This window comes from Ochotona curzoniae, unplaced genomic scaffold (genome assembly GCF_017591425.1).
Source record: "Ochotona curzoniae isolate NIBS_2020 unplaced genomic scaffold, NIBS_Ocur_1.0 contig_3819, whole genome shotgun sequence".
NCBI lineage: Eukaryota > Metazoa > Chordata > Mammalia > Lagomorpha > Ochotonidae > Ochotona > Ochotona curzoniae.
The window spans coordinates 38,934,118-38,949,245 of NW_024466004.1; the positions used below are offsets into that span (position 1 = coordinate 38,934,118).

The 15,128-nt window shown below is 41.3% G+C and overlaps 1 protein-coding gene and 1 pseudogene across 1 annotated transcript in view; both read left to right on the plus strand.

Moving 5' to 3' along the window:
• The first annotated feature begins 1,482 nt into the window (after window positions 1–1,482).
• CFAP206 (cilia and flagella associated protein 206) overlaps window positions 1,483–15,128 on the plus strand; it is a 34,679-nt gene continuing 21,033 nt past the window's right edge. Inside the window, exons 1-6 of the mRNA XM_040983067.1 lie at window positions 1,483–1,590; window positions 2,320–2,403; window positions 4,800–4,890; window positions 6,662–6,850; window positions 9,049–9,207; window positions 10,700–10,908. Coding sequence (XP_040839001.1) covers window positions 1,483–1,590; window positions 2,320–2,403; window positions 4,800–4,890; window positions 6,662–6,850; window positions 9,049–9,207; window positions 10,700–10,908 — 840 coding nt within the window. The remainder of the gene's footprint in view (window positions 1,591–2,319; window positions 2,404–4,799; window positions 4,891–6,661; window positions 6,851–9,048; window positions 9,208–10,699; window positions 10,909–15,128) is intronic.
• Window positions 12,135–12,781, plus strand: LOC121158372 (annotated as a pseudogene).

Here is a 15,128-nt window from a genome sequence, read left to right on the forward strand (position 1 = left end):
ACCAGTGAGATGTCGTGAGCAGGACTTCAGTTTCGGACTTAAGTCTTTTTCTTCCCTTGACTTTAGTTACATCAGCTCATCCTTTGGGAAAAGGCTGTTCAGGTAGGGCCTCAGCAGGGCTCCCCGCCAATCCCAGCCACATCTCCACCCTTGGCTCCTCCCTTCCTGGGCGTTCGGTTTCCATGGTTACGCGACCGACGCTTTGCGGCCCAGCTACGGGGAGACCGACCGGGCACTTACTCTCTCCGGTCTCTGGGCTCTTACCCTGGACTCTGCCAGTGTCGGTCCCTGTGAGTCTCAGGTGTACACGCGCGGGGAGCCCGGGCCGTCAGAGGACGCGACCGCTGCTGGGAGGAAGCAAAGGTCAGTCAGTTCCGGCCGCAGGCGCCGGGTCGGCAGGTCAGGCTGGGTCACCCTCAGGGCGCCTGGGCCTTCGGGGTGTGCTGGGCGCTGCCAGGCGGCGGGACGAGGGAGACTAGCAACGGGAGCGTCTGTGAAGTGCTGAGGGGCGTCCTTCGCCACCCTGAAGCGCCAGCCGACTCTGCCAGACCCGCCGGCCAGCCTCCTCAGTCCCAGCTGACCTAAGGCAGCGCTGTGGTCGGTGGTGATGAACGCAGCACTACCCCTCTGAGATCCTGAAGGTAGCTGTAATTTTCAGATTAGAAAACTGCTTCTGCGAGGGGAACCACTCTCCAAAGTCCCTCAATTTAGGGGGCAGCTCGCGGTGGAATCGACGCTCCAGCTGTTCTGGACACTGCGCCCAAGGCTGCCCTACCCACCCACCTGAAGCGTTCTGCGTGTTCCATCTACCGTCTCCTTTGTTAGACTGGACAGATTTTCTCATCACTGAGGAAAATCAGGAAACTCGATAAAGTCTACTAGTTTTCCTGGTTTATAATAAATGGAATTAATAGTCAACCTCCCCCCGCCCCGAGAATACACAACTCTTATAGTGTGTTTTGTTTTGTTTGCTTTTATCCAGAGGTTGAAGTCCCATGTGTAGGACAGGGACTTTAAGTGAACCTAACAGGAATTGTTTCCCAAGAGTTTCTGACAGTTAGGGAAGGTCATTGAGTGAATGTGGTGGAATAGCATTTCTTCTTGCAAGCTGAGTTCTGCTGCCTGTGCAGATGGGGCCCCCGGGGTTCTCACTGCTTCTGTCTCCTCTTGTCCCGATTAGTCTTTGGTTTGATTAAAAATGCCCCAACGTATTCGTAAATGCACCTGTGGTGACCACCAATGCTTGAGTGGAGGGAAATGTCCTCTGAAGCCTCATTGTTGCCTCCTGACATGAGTAGAGCCCTTCATTCTAGAAAAAAAGAAATGAATAAAAAACTAGAGGGCTCCTATGCTGATAATTAAATGTTAATAAATGAATAGATAACTTATGACCTTACAAATATAATAGCGAAGAAATAAAGAGAAAACAGCATGGTAAGTGCAGTTTTTAAAGAAAACACATCATTGTTTCCTTTAGCCAGCATGCCTCCCACTCAAGCCGAAAGTGTCATCAAGAGCATCATCCGAGAAATAGGACAGGAATGTGCAGCTCATGGAGAGGTCGTTTCTGAAACTCTGGTGGCTTTTATGGTAAGCAGGAATATTTTTGTGACTTACTACTTTGCTAAAAGAAATATTTTTAATATGATACCAATTTGCACCACAAAATTCTGTGGAGCTTTTTAGATGTTTCCTGGCAATGAAACGCAGACACTCGGATGTGGGAGGTGTGGGGATCCTGACCCGAAGCTCACGGGGCTAGAGCAAACGTCTGCCCCTTAACAGGTGCTCCGCTGTTGTTTTCTGTCATTAAAATTGCTCATTGGCTGCTTCCTGTTCTTGCTTTTTATTAACTCTAGACAAAACAAAAAAAAAATATGTAGCCATGCCCTAAATTCCCAGTCTGAGATCCAGTCATGGTGTCCAGCTTTGTTCCCATACAGTTTTTCTTTTTGGCTTTTTCTTCTGTTCCCAAAGATTTATTTGTTATTTATCTGAAAAAGTGGCAGGAGGAGGAAGAGACCAGGATCGTTTTGCCTGTTTACTCCCCAAATGATTGCAGAATTTTGAGAGGCTGACATTGCAGGCTGCAGCTTGTCCCACTGGGCCCCACCATGCTGTCCCCTCCCCCCCAGTCCTGGATTACTGTTCCAACATCACATTCAAGTTCGATGTTTCTTGCTTTCTTCAACCTTTAAGCAAGGTAGTGAAGAGTTTCATAATAAAAAAGGTAGATAAACAACCTCCCTGAGAAAGGAAACACAGTGAATTTCATAATTGGAAGTAGAATTGCTTAAGTGAAATTTTTCCTCTTCTCAGGTGAAAGCTGTTGTCCTGGACCCAAGCAATGGCTTTAACATGGATAGAACTCTTACAAAAAGTGATGTGCAGAAACTTGTTAAGGTGATTAGACATCGGTTCTTAATTTGGGAATTGTCCTCAATTCTAAATGCGTGAAGCTATTCTTGCCTTCATCTGCAGGTATACAAAGAGTAGATTTCATTTTTCTCATCTAAGTTTGGAGTTACACAGGCTGTTCCTTCTGTTTCCTGGGCCATCATGGTTGGCATATGACTTTCATTCCATGGTCACATGATTGCTACCTATCATGATAAGCAAGAGACAATATATATATGTACATATGCAAGTTGGGAATGTGATTTTATGTCCGAAAAATAGTAGTTTTCCAAGACCCACTACCATCTCCTTCCATTTGTAGACTGGAATGATACTGTACACGGTCCTGGAACACTGAACACTCTCAATTTAGTTGCTTAATCTGGTTCTCCTAAGAATTCAGCATTTTTCTTCTGGGTTTAGTGAATTTAACCTCATCCTTCACATAAAGAACTTGAAGAAAGCTCTCCCAAACTTGTAGATGGATGTTCTGGGCTCAGGGAAAAGGCAGGAGATCATGTTGTTATCTCACAGCCTGCGGTTCCTGTAATGGGGACAGGTCCATCTGCAGCTGTTACAGAGGACTGAAAGAGATTCAGAAGTCTGAAGCTGGGAATATGTCATCAGGATGATTCTGCAGTGGCGAGTGTATGATCCCACAGGGCAGTCTGGAGCTGGGCATTTGTGTGTTGATTTCAGATGTGATTGCAAAGCCTGTTTTTTTAACAATGTGGACAATGACTGTGATGGTCATCTTATTGGGAAATTATGGAGAATACAGGAAGGGTGGAAAGTAAGTTTTTGTCCATTTCATGACCAATACTTTAATTCTCTCCCCCAACTCAACTAAATTGCAAGGAATCAAGCTCAGTATACTTTAAAAAATATTTTTTTTGAAAGGTAGAGTTACAAAGAGAGAGAAATCTTCTATATGCTGGTTCATTTTCCAGATGATTGCGACAGTCAGGGCTAAGCTGGATCCAAGTACGTAAACTGTCTGTATATGATCATATTCAGTAAAATGACATGATTAGCTGTGTACAGTGGCTGTGCCATATAGACTCTCTCATCATGGTGGGCTGTACTGCCCACTTAGTGTGAGTACACTCTGTTGTATCTGCACAGTGATGAAATCCACTAGCCATGGGTCTCTGAGAACATGGCCTCACCATTAAGTAACACATAACTGTATATGATGATTTAGATGACAAAATTGTTTCCTTTTTCTCTCAAAAATGCCAGGACAGGCATTGTGGTACAGTAGATGAAACTTGGGATTCCTGTTATACAGATAGAGTGCAGGCTCAAATCCTGCCTGTCCCACCTCTGATCTGGCTGCTAACATGATTGGGAAGGCAGTACGTGAATACTCTAGGTTTGGGTTCTTGCCACTCACGTGGGAGACTCAAATGAAATTCCTTGCTCTTGACTTTGGCCTGGCCCAGCCCTGGTTGTTGTGGCCATTTGAAGAATGAACTAGAAGATGAAAGATTCTCTCTTTCTCTTCCTCTCTTTCTCTGTTATTCTAGCTTACAAGTAGCAAAAATGTTGGTCATGTGTAAGAGCTACTCTGTTATTTGTGAAGTCTGCTTTTAGAAAAGCACTTCTGGGCTTGGATGGATCCAGGCATGTAGGCTTTGTACAGTGTCTAGTCCTAGTCTAGAATCCCCTGTCCTTCCTCCCAGGAAAAGAGGGCTGGTCCTGAAGGAGGTTGGTGCTGTGTCCCAGCCAGCTTCAGTATCTGAGACAAAAGGGGAGGAGGAAGACTAGAGGAAGTAGAGAGGAGGTAGGGCAAAAAAGATTCAGATTCATCATCCCCGATTGGAAGACATAAGGCAGGGAGAGTGAACAAGCCATCTTTGTAGGGTAAAATGGGAGGAAACAATCCAAAAAAGAAATATTGAAGCAAAATGGAAAACCAGCAAAGTTTTGTAAGGAAAAAAAGGGGAGCTGGAACAATTTTTTGCAACATCAATGTGGCCTCCCATATCAGCAAAAAAGAATGACAGGTTCATAAACTATCAATGTGTACTGTTCAGGCTCAAAAACAAACAATAGTTATGAACTCTAGGAGAATTCTAGTCTGAAGTGTGAACATGGTGGAGCATTAATGCACATTTAGGTGCTCAGATGAACCAAAACATCAGGTGTTCAAATAAACTGTTAGCTACTCAGGTACTAATTAGCTCCAGGGAAATTAAATGGTAACAACTCTTACTGGTTGGGTAAACTACCAACCCTAATGTCTTTAAGGAGAAAAACTATTGAAAGAGAGTATTGGTGAATAAATATCAGGGGCCATTGCTCTGATGATTTTCTTATTTTTGAGCGTGACTTTGGGGAAAAGATTTAAGTATTTTACTAAATGTAACCATAAGCATTAATGGGCTGTTCTTTGCTAGCTTTGTATGGCTCGGCTATTGGACACTAAGAATCCATCCCTGGACACCATTAAGATGCAAGTCTACTTTGATATAAACTATACAAGTCGAGGTAATCTGTGTTTACCTGATTTTATACTTAAAAATTTCATAATGTGTTTCAACTAAGAAAGGCTTCATTTGGTTGACAACCATTGAAGTTAACAGTATAATATTTTTGTTAAGCTCTTGAAATGTTTTCTACTCTGAAGAACAAAATTTCATGAAAATAGAATTAAAAATATTTATTCTGATTCAAAAACTTTTGAAATTTCTGCAGCCTTTCCATAAAATAAATTTTCGAAACTGAATTGTGTAAATAACATTGGACATGCTATGTCATGTTTATGAATCTCAAAAGTTAACTCAAATTATTATTCTCATAAGAATTATTTTTCAAAGTTTGTTCTGTTTTACTCTTTATAGAACTAATACATACCCATAATAAAATGAAAGCAATTAGTCCGCTGAAGTAGCAGGTCTGTAAGTTTTAGATTTTTTTGCTCTTGATTTATACCTTGTACTTACCTAAATGACATAACTACCTAAAAGTGAAATGAATGATGGCTATGTAAGTGTTGAATGTATTTCATTACATAACCTAACGCATATTACATCAAAGACAAGTTGGAAATGAGAGGAAGGGAAATAAATTGCTCTGCCCCTGCTGTAAATTCAGCCATTATTAACCATTTGGTGATGCTCTTTGTCTTTTCTCTATGTATTAGACTGTCAGGTAAGCTCAATATGAAAAAGTCATACATTTTGCCTTTTTGCTGAATAATAATGAGGTCTTAAAGCAATAATAGCCATTGTTTGCCCGAGTTACATTTTTTAATCTACACAATGTTTTAGTTGCACCTATGCTACCTGCATGTATGTGGCACATACATATGGGTATAAACTATGCATGATTAAAATATCAAATATTGTTTTGTAGGAGTGATAGAGGAGATCTTATTCATTACCTTGCTAGAATGGAACTCCTGGTAAAGATGATCTTCTGACGCTGATAAGCCTTTACCTTGGTATAGTGCTGAGGGGGGAGGAGAGGTACAGTTCTTAACATAATGTATTACCAATGTTACTCTGAGGAAATTTAGCTAGAATTGCAGAAATAGGATCTAAAGCAGTTTATTTTGGTACAAAAATGTTTGAAATCCATGCATGCCATGAAATTTTTGAAGAGTTTGTGTTTGTGTATGTGAATTATAGAGATAATCTGCATCTCTCCTTTAATGGGAAGGCCTTTAGCCTTTCTAATATTTACTGGTTTTTAAAAAACATTTATTTTATTTTTATTGGAAAGGCAGATTTACAGAGAGGAAAAGAAACAGAGAGGAAGATCTTTTTGTCCAGTGGTTCACTCCCCAGGTGTCCACAACAGCCAAAGCTGAGCCCATCCAAAGCCAGGAGCCCAGAGCCTCTTCTGGGTCTCCCATGCAGATGCAGGGTCCCAAGGTTTTGGGCCATCCTTGACTGCTTTCCCAGGGAGCTGGATGGGAAGCAGAGCCACCATGACATGAACAGGCACCCGTGTGGGATCCTGGCGCATGCAAGGCGAGGACTTTAGCCACTAGGCTGCCATGCCGGTCCCACATTTACTGTTTGGATTCTCTGGAATCTTATGTATGTTGAAGTCTCACTCTACTTGATCACAGAAATTAATCTTTCCCATTGAATTTTATCTTGAGGTTACTTGCTTCTCATTATTTTTATTTCATTAAGAAGAAAGTGCTTGTTCTCATATGGCAGAATTGTCATACCCAAGCCAGTTCTCTGCTTGTTATGTGAGAAAAATTCTAAAGATCAAATATGTAAAATGTTGTCACTTTTTATTTTAGAGGAATTTCTGCAAGAACATCACCGAGTCCTCGAGTCTAGATTAAGCTCTGTTTGCAGAGAAATTACAGACAACAGAGCATGTGTTAGGGAAGAATTGGAAAGCCTCTACCGGAAGATTGTCAGTTACGTGTTACTACGCTCTGGGCTCGGATCCCCCACAGACATCAAGATTGTCAGAGAGGTAACAGGTAAAACTTATAAATATTTCTCTGTAGGTGTAAGAGAATTCACACATGCAAATAAACCTGTATGGCAGAGACTATGTTCTTCCCATTCCATTCTGTTCTCTTGGATATACAACTTACATTTTCAAACTTGCCTTATTATGGGAGGGAACATGTAACTGAATTCTGCTTTCATTTACGAATTTTGGAAACTATCAAATATTCAGATCCTAATACAATACCTCTCCAAATGTTTAAACACTGCTATTTCATATGTTAAAATATATGAGTAATTGACTTTATAAAATCTGTTAGCTTAGAAGTGTTAAAGATGGAAGTTTGGAGCAGGTGTTTAGCTTTTTTCTTTCTTTTTTTTTTTTAAAGATTTATTGGAAAGTCAGATATACAGAGAGGAGAAGAGACAGAGAGGAAGGTCTTCCGTCCGATGTTTCACTCCCCAAGTGGCTGCAATGACCAATGCTGTGCCAATCTGAAACCAGGAGCCAGGAGCTTCCTCCAGGTCTCCCACAAAGGTTCAGTGTCCCAAGGCTTTGGGCCATCCTTGACTGCTTTCCCAGGCCACAAGCAGGGAGCTGGATGGGAAGCAGGGCTGTTGAAATTAGAACTGGTGCCCATATGGGATCCTGGTGCATTCAAGGCGAGGACTTCAACCACTACGCTATAGTGCCGGGTGGATTTTTTTTTCTTTTTTAAGTTTTACTTTTATTTGAAAGATAGATTTTTAGAATTTTAAAAGCAAGAATATCTTCTTTCCACTGGCTGACTCCGCAGTGACTATAATAGCCAGAGCTGAGCTGATCCTGAGCTGGGAGCCAAGAGCTTCTTCTGATCTCCCTTGTGAGTGCAGAGTTCCAAGGTTTTGAACCATCCTTCATTGCTTTCCCAGATCACAGGTAGGGAGCTAGATGGGTAGTGGAGCAGCCAGGACTTGAACCGAAAGAGTAGGTTTCTGGGCCACCACACCAGCGCTGTTTAGCATTTTTTAAAAGATTGGCTTATTTATTTTAAAGGCAAGGTTATGGAGAGAAAAGGAGGGGAGAGAAAGCGGAAAAAAAAAAAAAAAAACTTTTACATGTTGATTTTTTCTCACAATGGCCCCAAAGGCAAGGGCTGTGCCAAGCCAAAGTCAGACAACTGCAACTCCATCCAGTTCTCCATGAGGCTGGCAGGGGTCCAAACGTGCCATCCTCTGCTTCTCATCAAGGCTCAGTAACAGGGAACTGCATTGGAAGTGGGAGCAGCCAGGACTTGAACTGGTGCCCATATAGGTTGTTGGCATTACAGACATCAGCTTAAACTACTAAGCTATAATGCCAGCCTCTATGGTAACATTTAAGACACTCTTATCCCACATTGGAATTCTGGATTTGATTTCTGGCCACATGTAATTCTAACTTTGCGTTATTGCATGTCCTGGGAGACAGCTCCAAATTACCAGGTTCCTGCTGCTGTATGAAATACATAGGTTGAGTTTCCAGCATCTGGCTCTGGCCATGTGGCTCAAGTCCTGTAAGCATGTGGGGAGTGAAACAACAGATTGATGCCTGCTCTCTTTCTCTTTTGATCTTAAAAAAAATCAAAAATTAAAGTTTGAATTTCACCCAGATCCCTTTTACACTGTATATTAGTTCAAAACCCACCTGGCACCTAAAGAAAGTGAAATGTTATTGACATAGCTGTTAAATCTCCTTTAGAAACAAGCATAATATGGGCTGGTTGGTTAAATGGGACACCTAGAAAGGGATATTTCTGCTGATTAGAGGAATTGAGGCTGTCAACTAAACTGGTTCATGAAAGAGGTTCCTAATTTATACTCAGAGAACACTTGCCTGGTTTTATTCTTTTGGGGGGATAACCAAGATGTCTAGCCCTCCTTTGACTTGCTTCTATAATTAGTTTAATCTACTGATTTCCTACTTAGAAACTTGGAAAGTCTTTTAAAATGCCCATGGGTGAAAAGTTACTGACGGATACTTAGTTATTAAAAGCAGATGCTAAGACAATGGCATTATTTTCAATGTTCCAGATTTGACATATAACAAATTTTACTACATATTTATAAGTATCAGACATTTAAAGAACCTTATAAGTGACTATAGAGACACAAGTCCCTTAATTTTCTGGTGAGAGGAGGAAATTTGTCATGTAAGTTTGGGAATTTTTGTTAGATCATTTTCCCCCTTTTCTGTGTTTTCTTTTAGCTGCCTTACAAAGTGTTTTTCCTCAGACTGAACTTGGAACTTTTCTAACTCTTTCTAAGAAGGACAAAGAGCGTCAGCTTAAAGAGCTCACCATGATTGTTACTGGAATTCGATTATTTAACAGAGATTGTGGAAAAGGAGGAGAAGGCATTGATGATTGTAAGGATTTCATTAGGTTAATCCTAATTTGCTTTAATGAATTTAAATTTTAATTCTAATTAGAATTTAATGTACCAAGTGAGAACAATAACACGCAACACAGTACTGACATTTGAGATTTAAGATTTGCAATTTTAACTTTCCTAAGAACTGCCCATGGGGCTGGCATTCTGGAGCGATGCTTAAAGCTGCTGCCTATGATGTCCCTTTCATTTGTATGTGTAGGAAGGATGAAATAGGGGCTTGCATCGTGGTAGGGCAGGTTAAATGCTGCTGGCAGCAGTGGTATCATAGTAGGGTACCAGGTTGGAGCCCATCCTGTTCTACCTCTGATCAGAAAGCAGAAGCAGATGACCCTTAGCAGTCGTATGGAAGGCCAGGATGGAGTTTCCGGCTTCAGCCTAGCCCAACCCTGATTTTTGAGGCCTGTTTTTGTTTTGTTTTTAAAAGAAGAAAACATAGAGGCAGAGGGATCGTTGGCTTTTTAAAGAGCATGTGATCAGCAAGTCTACCTATTTGTAGTGGATGTGCTGCCTAAGTGAGAGCAAAGTCTACCTGCTTTTAAATATTTTCCTCAAGTTTAGCGGCATGGCTGATCTGCTGTAACTGCTGCTTATGATCCTGACAGTATCTTTTACTTGAGCATTTTTCATATTATTCATGTTGCAGTACCATGAGACACATGCCTCATTATTGCTTTTTCTAAGATTGATTTATTATTTATTTGAAAGGGAGAGTTACGAAGAGACAGTGCAGGGGTGGGGAAGATGAGGCAGCAGAGAGAGAGAAAGAAGGAGAGAGGGAATCAGTCTTGCATCCACTGGTTCATCTCCCAGTCTCCACAACAGCCAGAAAGGGGGCTGTCTGAAGCCAAGACCCAGGAGGCTCTTCCAGGTCTCCCCGGAAGGTACTGTGTATTTTTTTTTTTAAAGATTTATTTTTTATTATTTTTTATTGGAAAGGCGGATATACAGAGAGGAGATACAGAGAGGAAGATCTTCCGTCCCATGATTCACTCCCCAAGTGAGCCACAACGGCCGATACTATGCCGATCCGAAGCCAGGAGCCTCTTCCGGGTCTCCCACACGGGTGCAGGTTCCCAAAGCTTTGGGCTGTCCTCGACTGCTTTCCCAGGCCACAGGCAGGGAGCTGGATGGGAAGTGGGGCTGCCGGGATTAGAACTGGCACCCATATGGGATCCCAGGCGTGCAAGGCGAGGACTTAACCACTTACGCCACCACGCCGGGCCCGGTACTGTGTATTTTGAAGTAGAGAGGGCAAATCCCTTGGGCCATCCTCCACTCTTTTCCCACATTAGCAGGAAGCAGGCAGCAGCTTTACTTGCTATGCTGTACTGCCAGCCTCCTCATTCTTACTAGTTTGATAAAAAACTGAACTCAATCATATGTTGAAAGATGACTGGTTGTAGCATTTCCCCTCTTGATTCTTGTTAAACTCTGTAATCCCTGACTTCTTGTACCCTGAAAAACAGTGCCAGCTATTCTACATGAAGCAATCCCAGCTACCACTCATCATATTGATTCACAACTTCAGATCGCCCAGAACTGGGCACACCGCTACACAGCTATCCTTGAGAAGGCAACAGATAATCCCCTTGTGGCTATAGACCTTCAGCCATATAAGCTGAAAGAAGCACTATACAATGTGCGACAGTATGAGGTCTTTCTTCAGATCATTTTGGTGAGTTAATTGTATAATCTTCAGCCTTTTCTCTGTATTATAATAGTCTCGTTATTCATTACGAGGTGAAAGCAGGCAGAACCAGGTCAGTAATGACACTTATACTGCATTGCTAGGGCCTGGAATGAAATCAGAAATAGAAAAGTTAGATTTTAATTTTGATTAAAAATATATTGATAGGAATTGATTTTATGATTGTTAATCTTTGGGACTAGGCAATGTGATTGTTAGCATGCCATGGTAAAGCAGAGGCATGTATGCATACAGGGGTAAGGGTGTGTCTGTTTTAATTCGGAGCAAGCGTTTAATGCGTCTTTGATATGTGGTTGCAGTCTGTTTTTGCATAATTATTTGTTTTCCTTGTAAATACTGATAAACATATTTTTGTATCTGATCATTTTGGACCTAATGAGTAAGCAAACTGTATCTCAAAGCAGTTTGAAATATGAGAAAGTGGTGATTATAAATTTTATATAGCAGCAATGTGTTTTCTTTCAGATAGAAACCCTGTATTTTTATATAGGACAGCTATCTCAATGAAGGGATTTGGAGATCCTTTACTAAGGAATATTCCCCATGCCACCCTTGGGTTCTAGGGAAAGCAGTTTGTTAATTACTGTTTACCTGTAGATAGCCTCTAGTTGTCAATAATGGTGGGAATCAGGGTCAGTGGAATTGTCTGTTTCTTGAATGAAAAATGATTTTTTGAAGGAGACTTGATCTTACTTTTGGATGCACCTGGCCTGTCCTTTCTGTTTACCTAGTCATTAAGAATAGAGAGAGACACTTATGACATGATCTTCATTCTGCAAAGTAGGAGTGATCCTGAGGCAGTGGGCCTACTGTGAAACTGCCTTCAGAAGACTAAGTCAGCTATTCAAAAATAATCCCTGCAACATTGATTTGTGGCCATCAGTCTTATGTAGCTAATCAGGTGCTAGAAGAATATAATCTGTTGATCTTGAAGTGCACACAAGTCCATGGGAGCAGAACCTCTGTACCCCTGTTGTCCTCAGAGAGGATTTTACAGGAAAAAAAAGCAAAACAAGAAACAAAGGGAGGGAGGCAGAGTCCTGGAAGGGGAACTCCATGCTGGGACTGGTTCCTTCGCAGCCATTTTCTGTATAACCAGACAGCCGATTGGAGACGGGAGCCAACCAGGGCTGCACTGGGGGTAGGCACTGGGCAGAGACTAGGCACCTTTTGGGGAAGGTATTGGTGAGCAGCACTGGCACCGCAGCTGGCACTAACACTATTTCATGAGAATGGATGGGGACAATTCAACCACAGATGCTTCGCAGCTGGGCATTTCTGCAGACTACATTGGAGGGAGCCACTACTCATACAGCCCCATGATGATCCTGAGGACAGCATGAATGTTCATGAAGACAAAAATGGCTCAAAAGAAAGTTTCCGAGAACAAGATATCTATCTTCCAATTGCAAATGTGGCTAGGATAATGAAGAATGCCATACCTCAAATAGGAAAGGTTGCAAAAGATGCCAAAGAATGTGTTCAAGAGTGTGTGAGTTAATTAGCCTTATAATATCTGAAGCAAGTGAGAGGTGCCATCAGGAGAAATGGAAGACAATCAATGGGGAAGACATTTTCTTTGCCATGTCCACCCTGGGCTTTGACAGTTATGTGGAGCCTCTGAAGCTGTACCTGCAGAAATTCAGGCTATGAGAGGAGAGAAAGGAATTGGTTGAGCAGTCACAGCCACAGACGGACTGAGTGAGGAGCTCAGAGAAGAGGCATTCACTAACCAGTTACCAGCAGGCTTAATAACTGCAGATGATCAACAACAAAATGTCATGGTGTGTACAACATCTATCAACAGATTTCTGGCATTCAGCAAATTCAGTTTTCATGATTTTAGGAAGTGATGGGCTGGGAGCGAAGCGAAGCAAGAGTCTGATTCTGGAGCTGAGATATTGGAAGACAGTGACTGGTGGAAAAAGATGTCTCCTTGTACGTTAAAAAGCTGTAATGTAGCTTCCTGATGCTTGACTAATTGAGGCGTTAATTCTAACTTGAGGATCTTTTTCATGAATGATTTTAAAGGAAAATTTGGATTTTAAAGGTATTAAAATATTTTTGTTTTTATGAGTTTGTTGCGCTGTATGACTCCTGTATGCGTTGTTTATTGCGTTACTGTCAGAGATTTGTAGACAGTTTCTTATTTTCATATTGAATCATGTTACTTTTGTAATTCACGTAAGCAGCTGGGTTGGGTCATGATGTTTGCCCTTTTAATAAAATATAAGGGTAGAGTTCATTTTGAATGCAAGTTGCCTTCATTATAAATTTGAGTTTGTCTTGGCTATAGATATTATCTCGCATGGTAGCCTAGCTAGGTTTTTAGCATTTGCCATATCTATTAAGGTTAGTTTTTTGGGGGGTAAAACATTCAAAGCAGCACCATTTAAAAAATGTAACTGAATAATTTGTGAATTCTGAAGTTATTGTCTGCTCTATTAAACTCGGTGCCCAGCAATAGTTTTTACACTGTTCATTATGCCTGTTAACATAGTTTTACTTATTAGAGCTTTTGTTAAGACTAGATTTTGACTTATTTTGTAGCAAGTATTAGAATTCACTTAAGTTTGACATAGTTCTAGAACCCAACCCTTTCATTTGGTGTATGATTTTACCTTTTTGTTTTTAATTGAGATGTCGTTTCCTGTTGTGATATGGGAACCAGGAAACATTGGACATCATGTGTACAGACCTTTTGCACGGTGAATGAATGAGAATGAAAACAGAGTGAGTGCTAGGGACAGTGTGAAAGAGAAGCCTCGGCCTCGTGTGCTGTCCTGCTCTTGGCAATAAACTAAGAGAGTGTGACTGTGTATGATCTAGTGGTATGTGCTTGGGTTGTTTCTTTTTTAAGATAAGGATTTATATTTTCTCATCTTACTCTTTTGTTGGTTTTTTTTTTTCATTTTTAATATCACAAGTTGCTATTGCATACTTTGCCAAAAGGAGGTTTGAGTGAACGAGGCCGTTGAAGGACACTCAATTAACAAGGCAGAATCGGTCTCTCCCGACTGCCAGGAGCTTTCAGGGCACAATTTGGATGCTCTGGGTAGTAATTCCCTTCCCCTAGGCCCTTGTTTTAAATTAATCTGCATTATAGTAAATTCAGATAGGAATAAAAAATGGGTAGTTAAGTAGAATCAGTTATCATCCTACTGTGTTGAAAAAACCAATGTTGACATTTTGATAAATATCATTTGTCTTTTTACTTTGCAAAATATGTATATTTTTATAAAATGGGCTCATTGTGCATACCGCTTTGTAATCTGCTTTTTCCACTTAACAGTATATTGTGAATGTCTTTGCTGGTCACACGCATAATCTTCAGCATCATTTCTGTTGGTTCATAATTCTATTGTATGATTAAATCGTAATTTATTTACTGGGCATTTTGACTATTTGCATCTTCTCAGTTATAAAGAGCAGTTCACTGAAATAAAAACAAAACAACCCTGAGAAGCTGTTGCATATTCTGTTAGAATGCTAGCAAGGAATGCCATTTACTTTATAGTATCTTCTCATGGCTTTCAAGCATGAATCATGTTGAACCAAATAAAAGTTACAGATTCTCTATTCTGCCTTTGCTAGCCAGGACAGGGAGTGGAGTGCTGAAGTATAAAATGGGCGCTCTCCTCCAGACTTTGCTCCTTACTTGATGCATTTCTTTCTTTTTTAGCGTGGTGTGTAGTGACACTGTTTTCCATTTTTTTTTTCTTTCTTGTAAAGATTTATTTTTATTGCAAAGTCAGATTTATAGAGAGAAGGAGAGACAGAGAGGAAGATCTTCCATCTGCTGGTTCACTCCCCAAGTGGCTGCAATGACCAATGCTGTGCCAATCTGAAACCAGGAGCCAGGAGCTTCTTCTGGGTCTCCCACATGGGTGCAGGGTCCCAAGGCTTTGGTACCATCCTCTACTGCTTTCCCAGGGAACAAACAGGGAGCTGGGTGGGAAGTGGAGCAGCCAGGATACAAGCTGGCACCCACATGGGATCCCAGGGCATGTAAGGTGAGGGCTTTAGCTGCTAGGCTACTGTGTTGGGCCTTATTTGATGTGTTTCTAAGGAAGTTGTCTTACATCCCTGTTCTTTGGTTTCCACACCCATAAAATGAAATGATTAAGAATCATTATAAATAAGAGAGACCAGTGCCTGGCTGGTAGTGGGAGCTCAGCCAGTTGCCG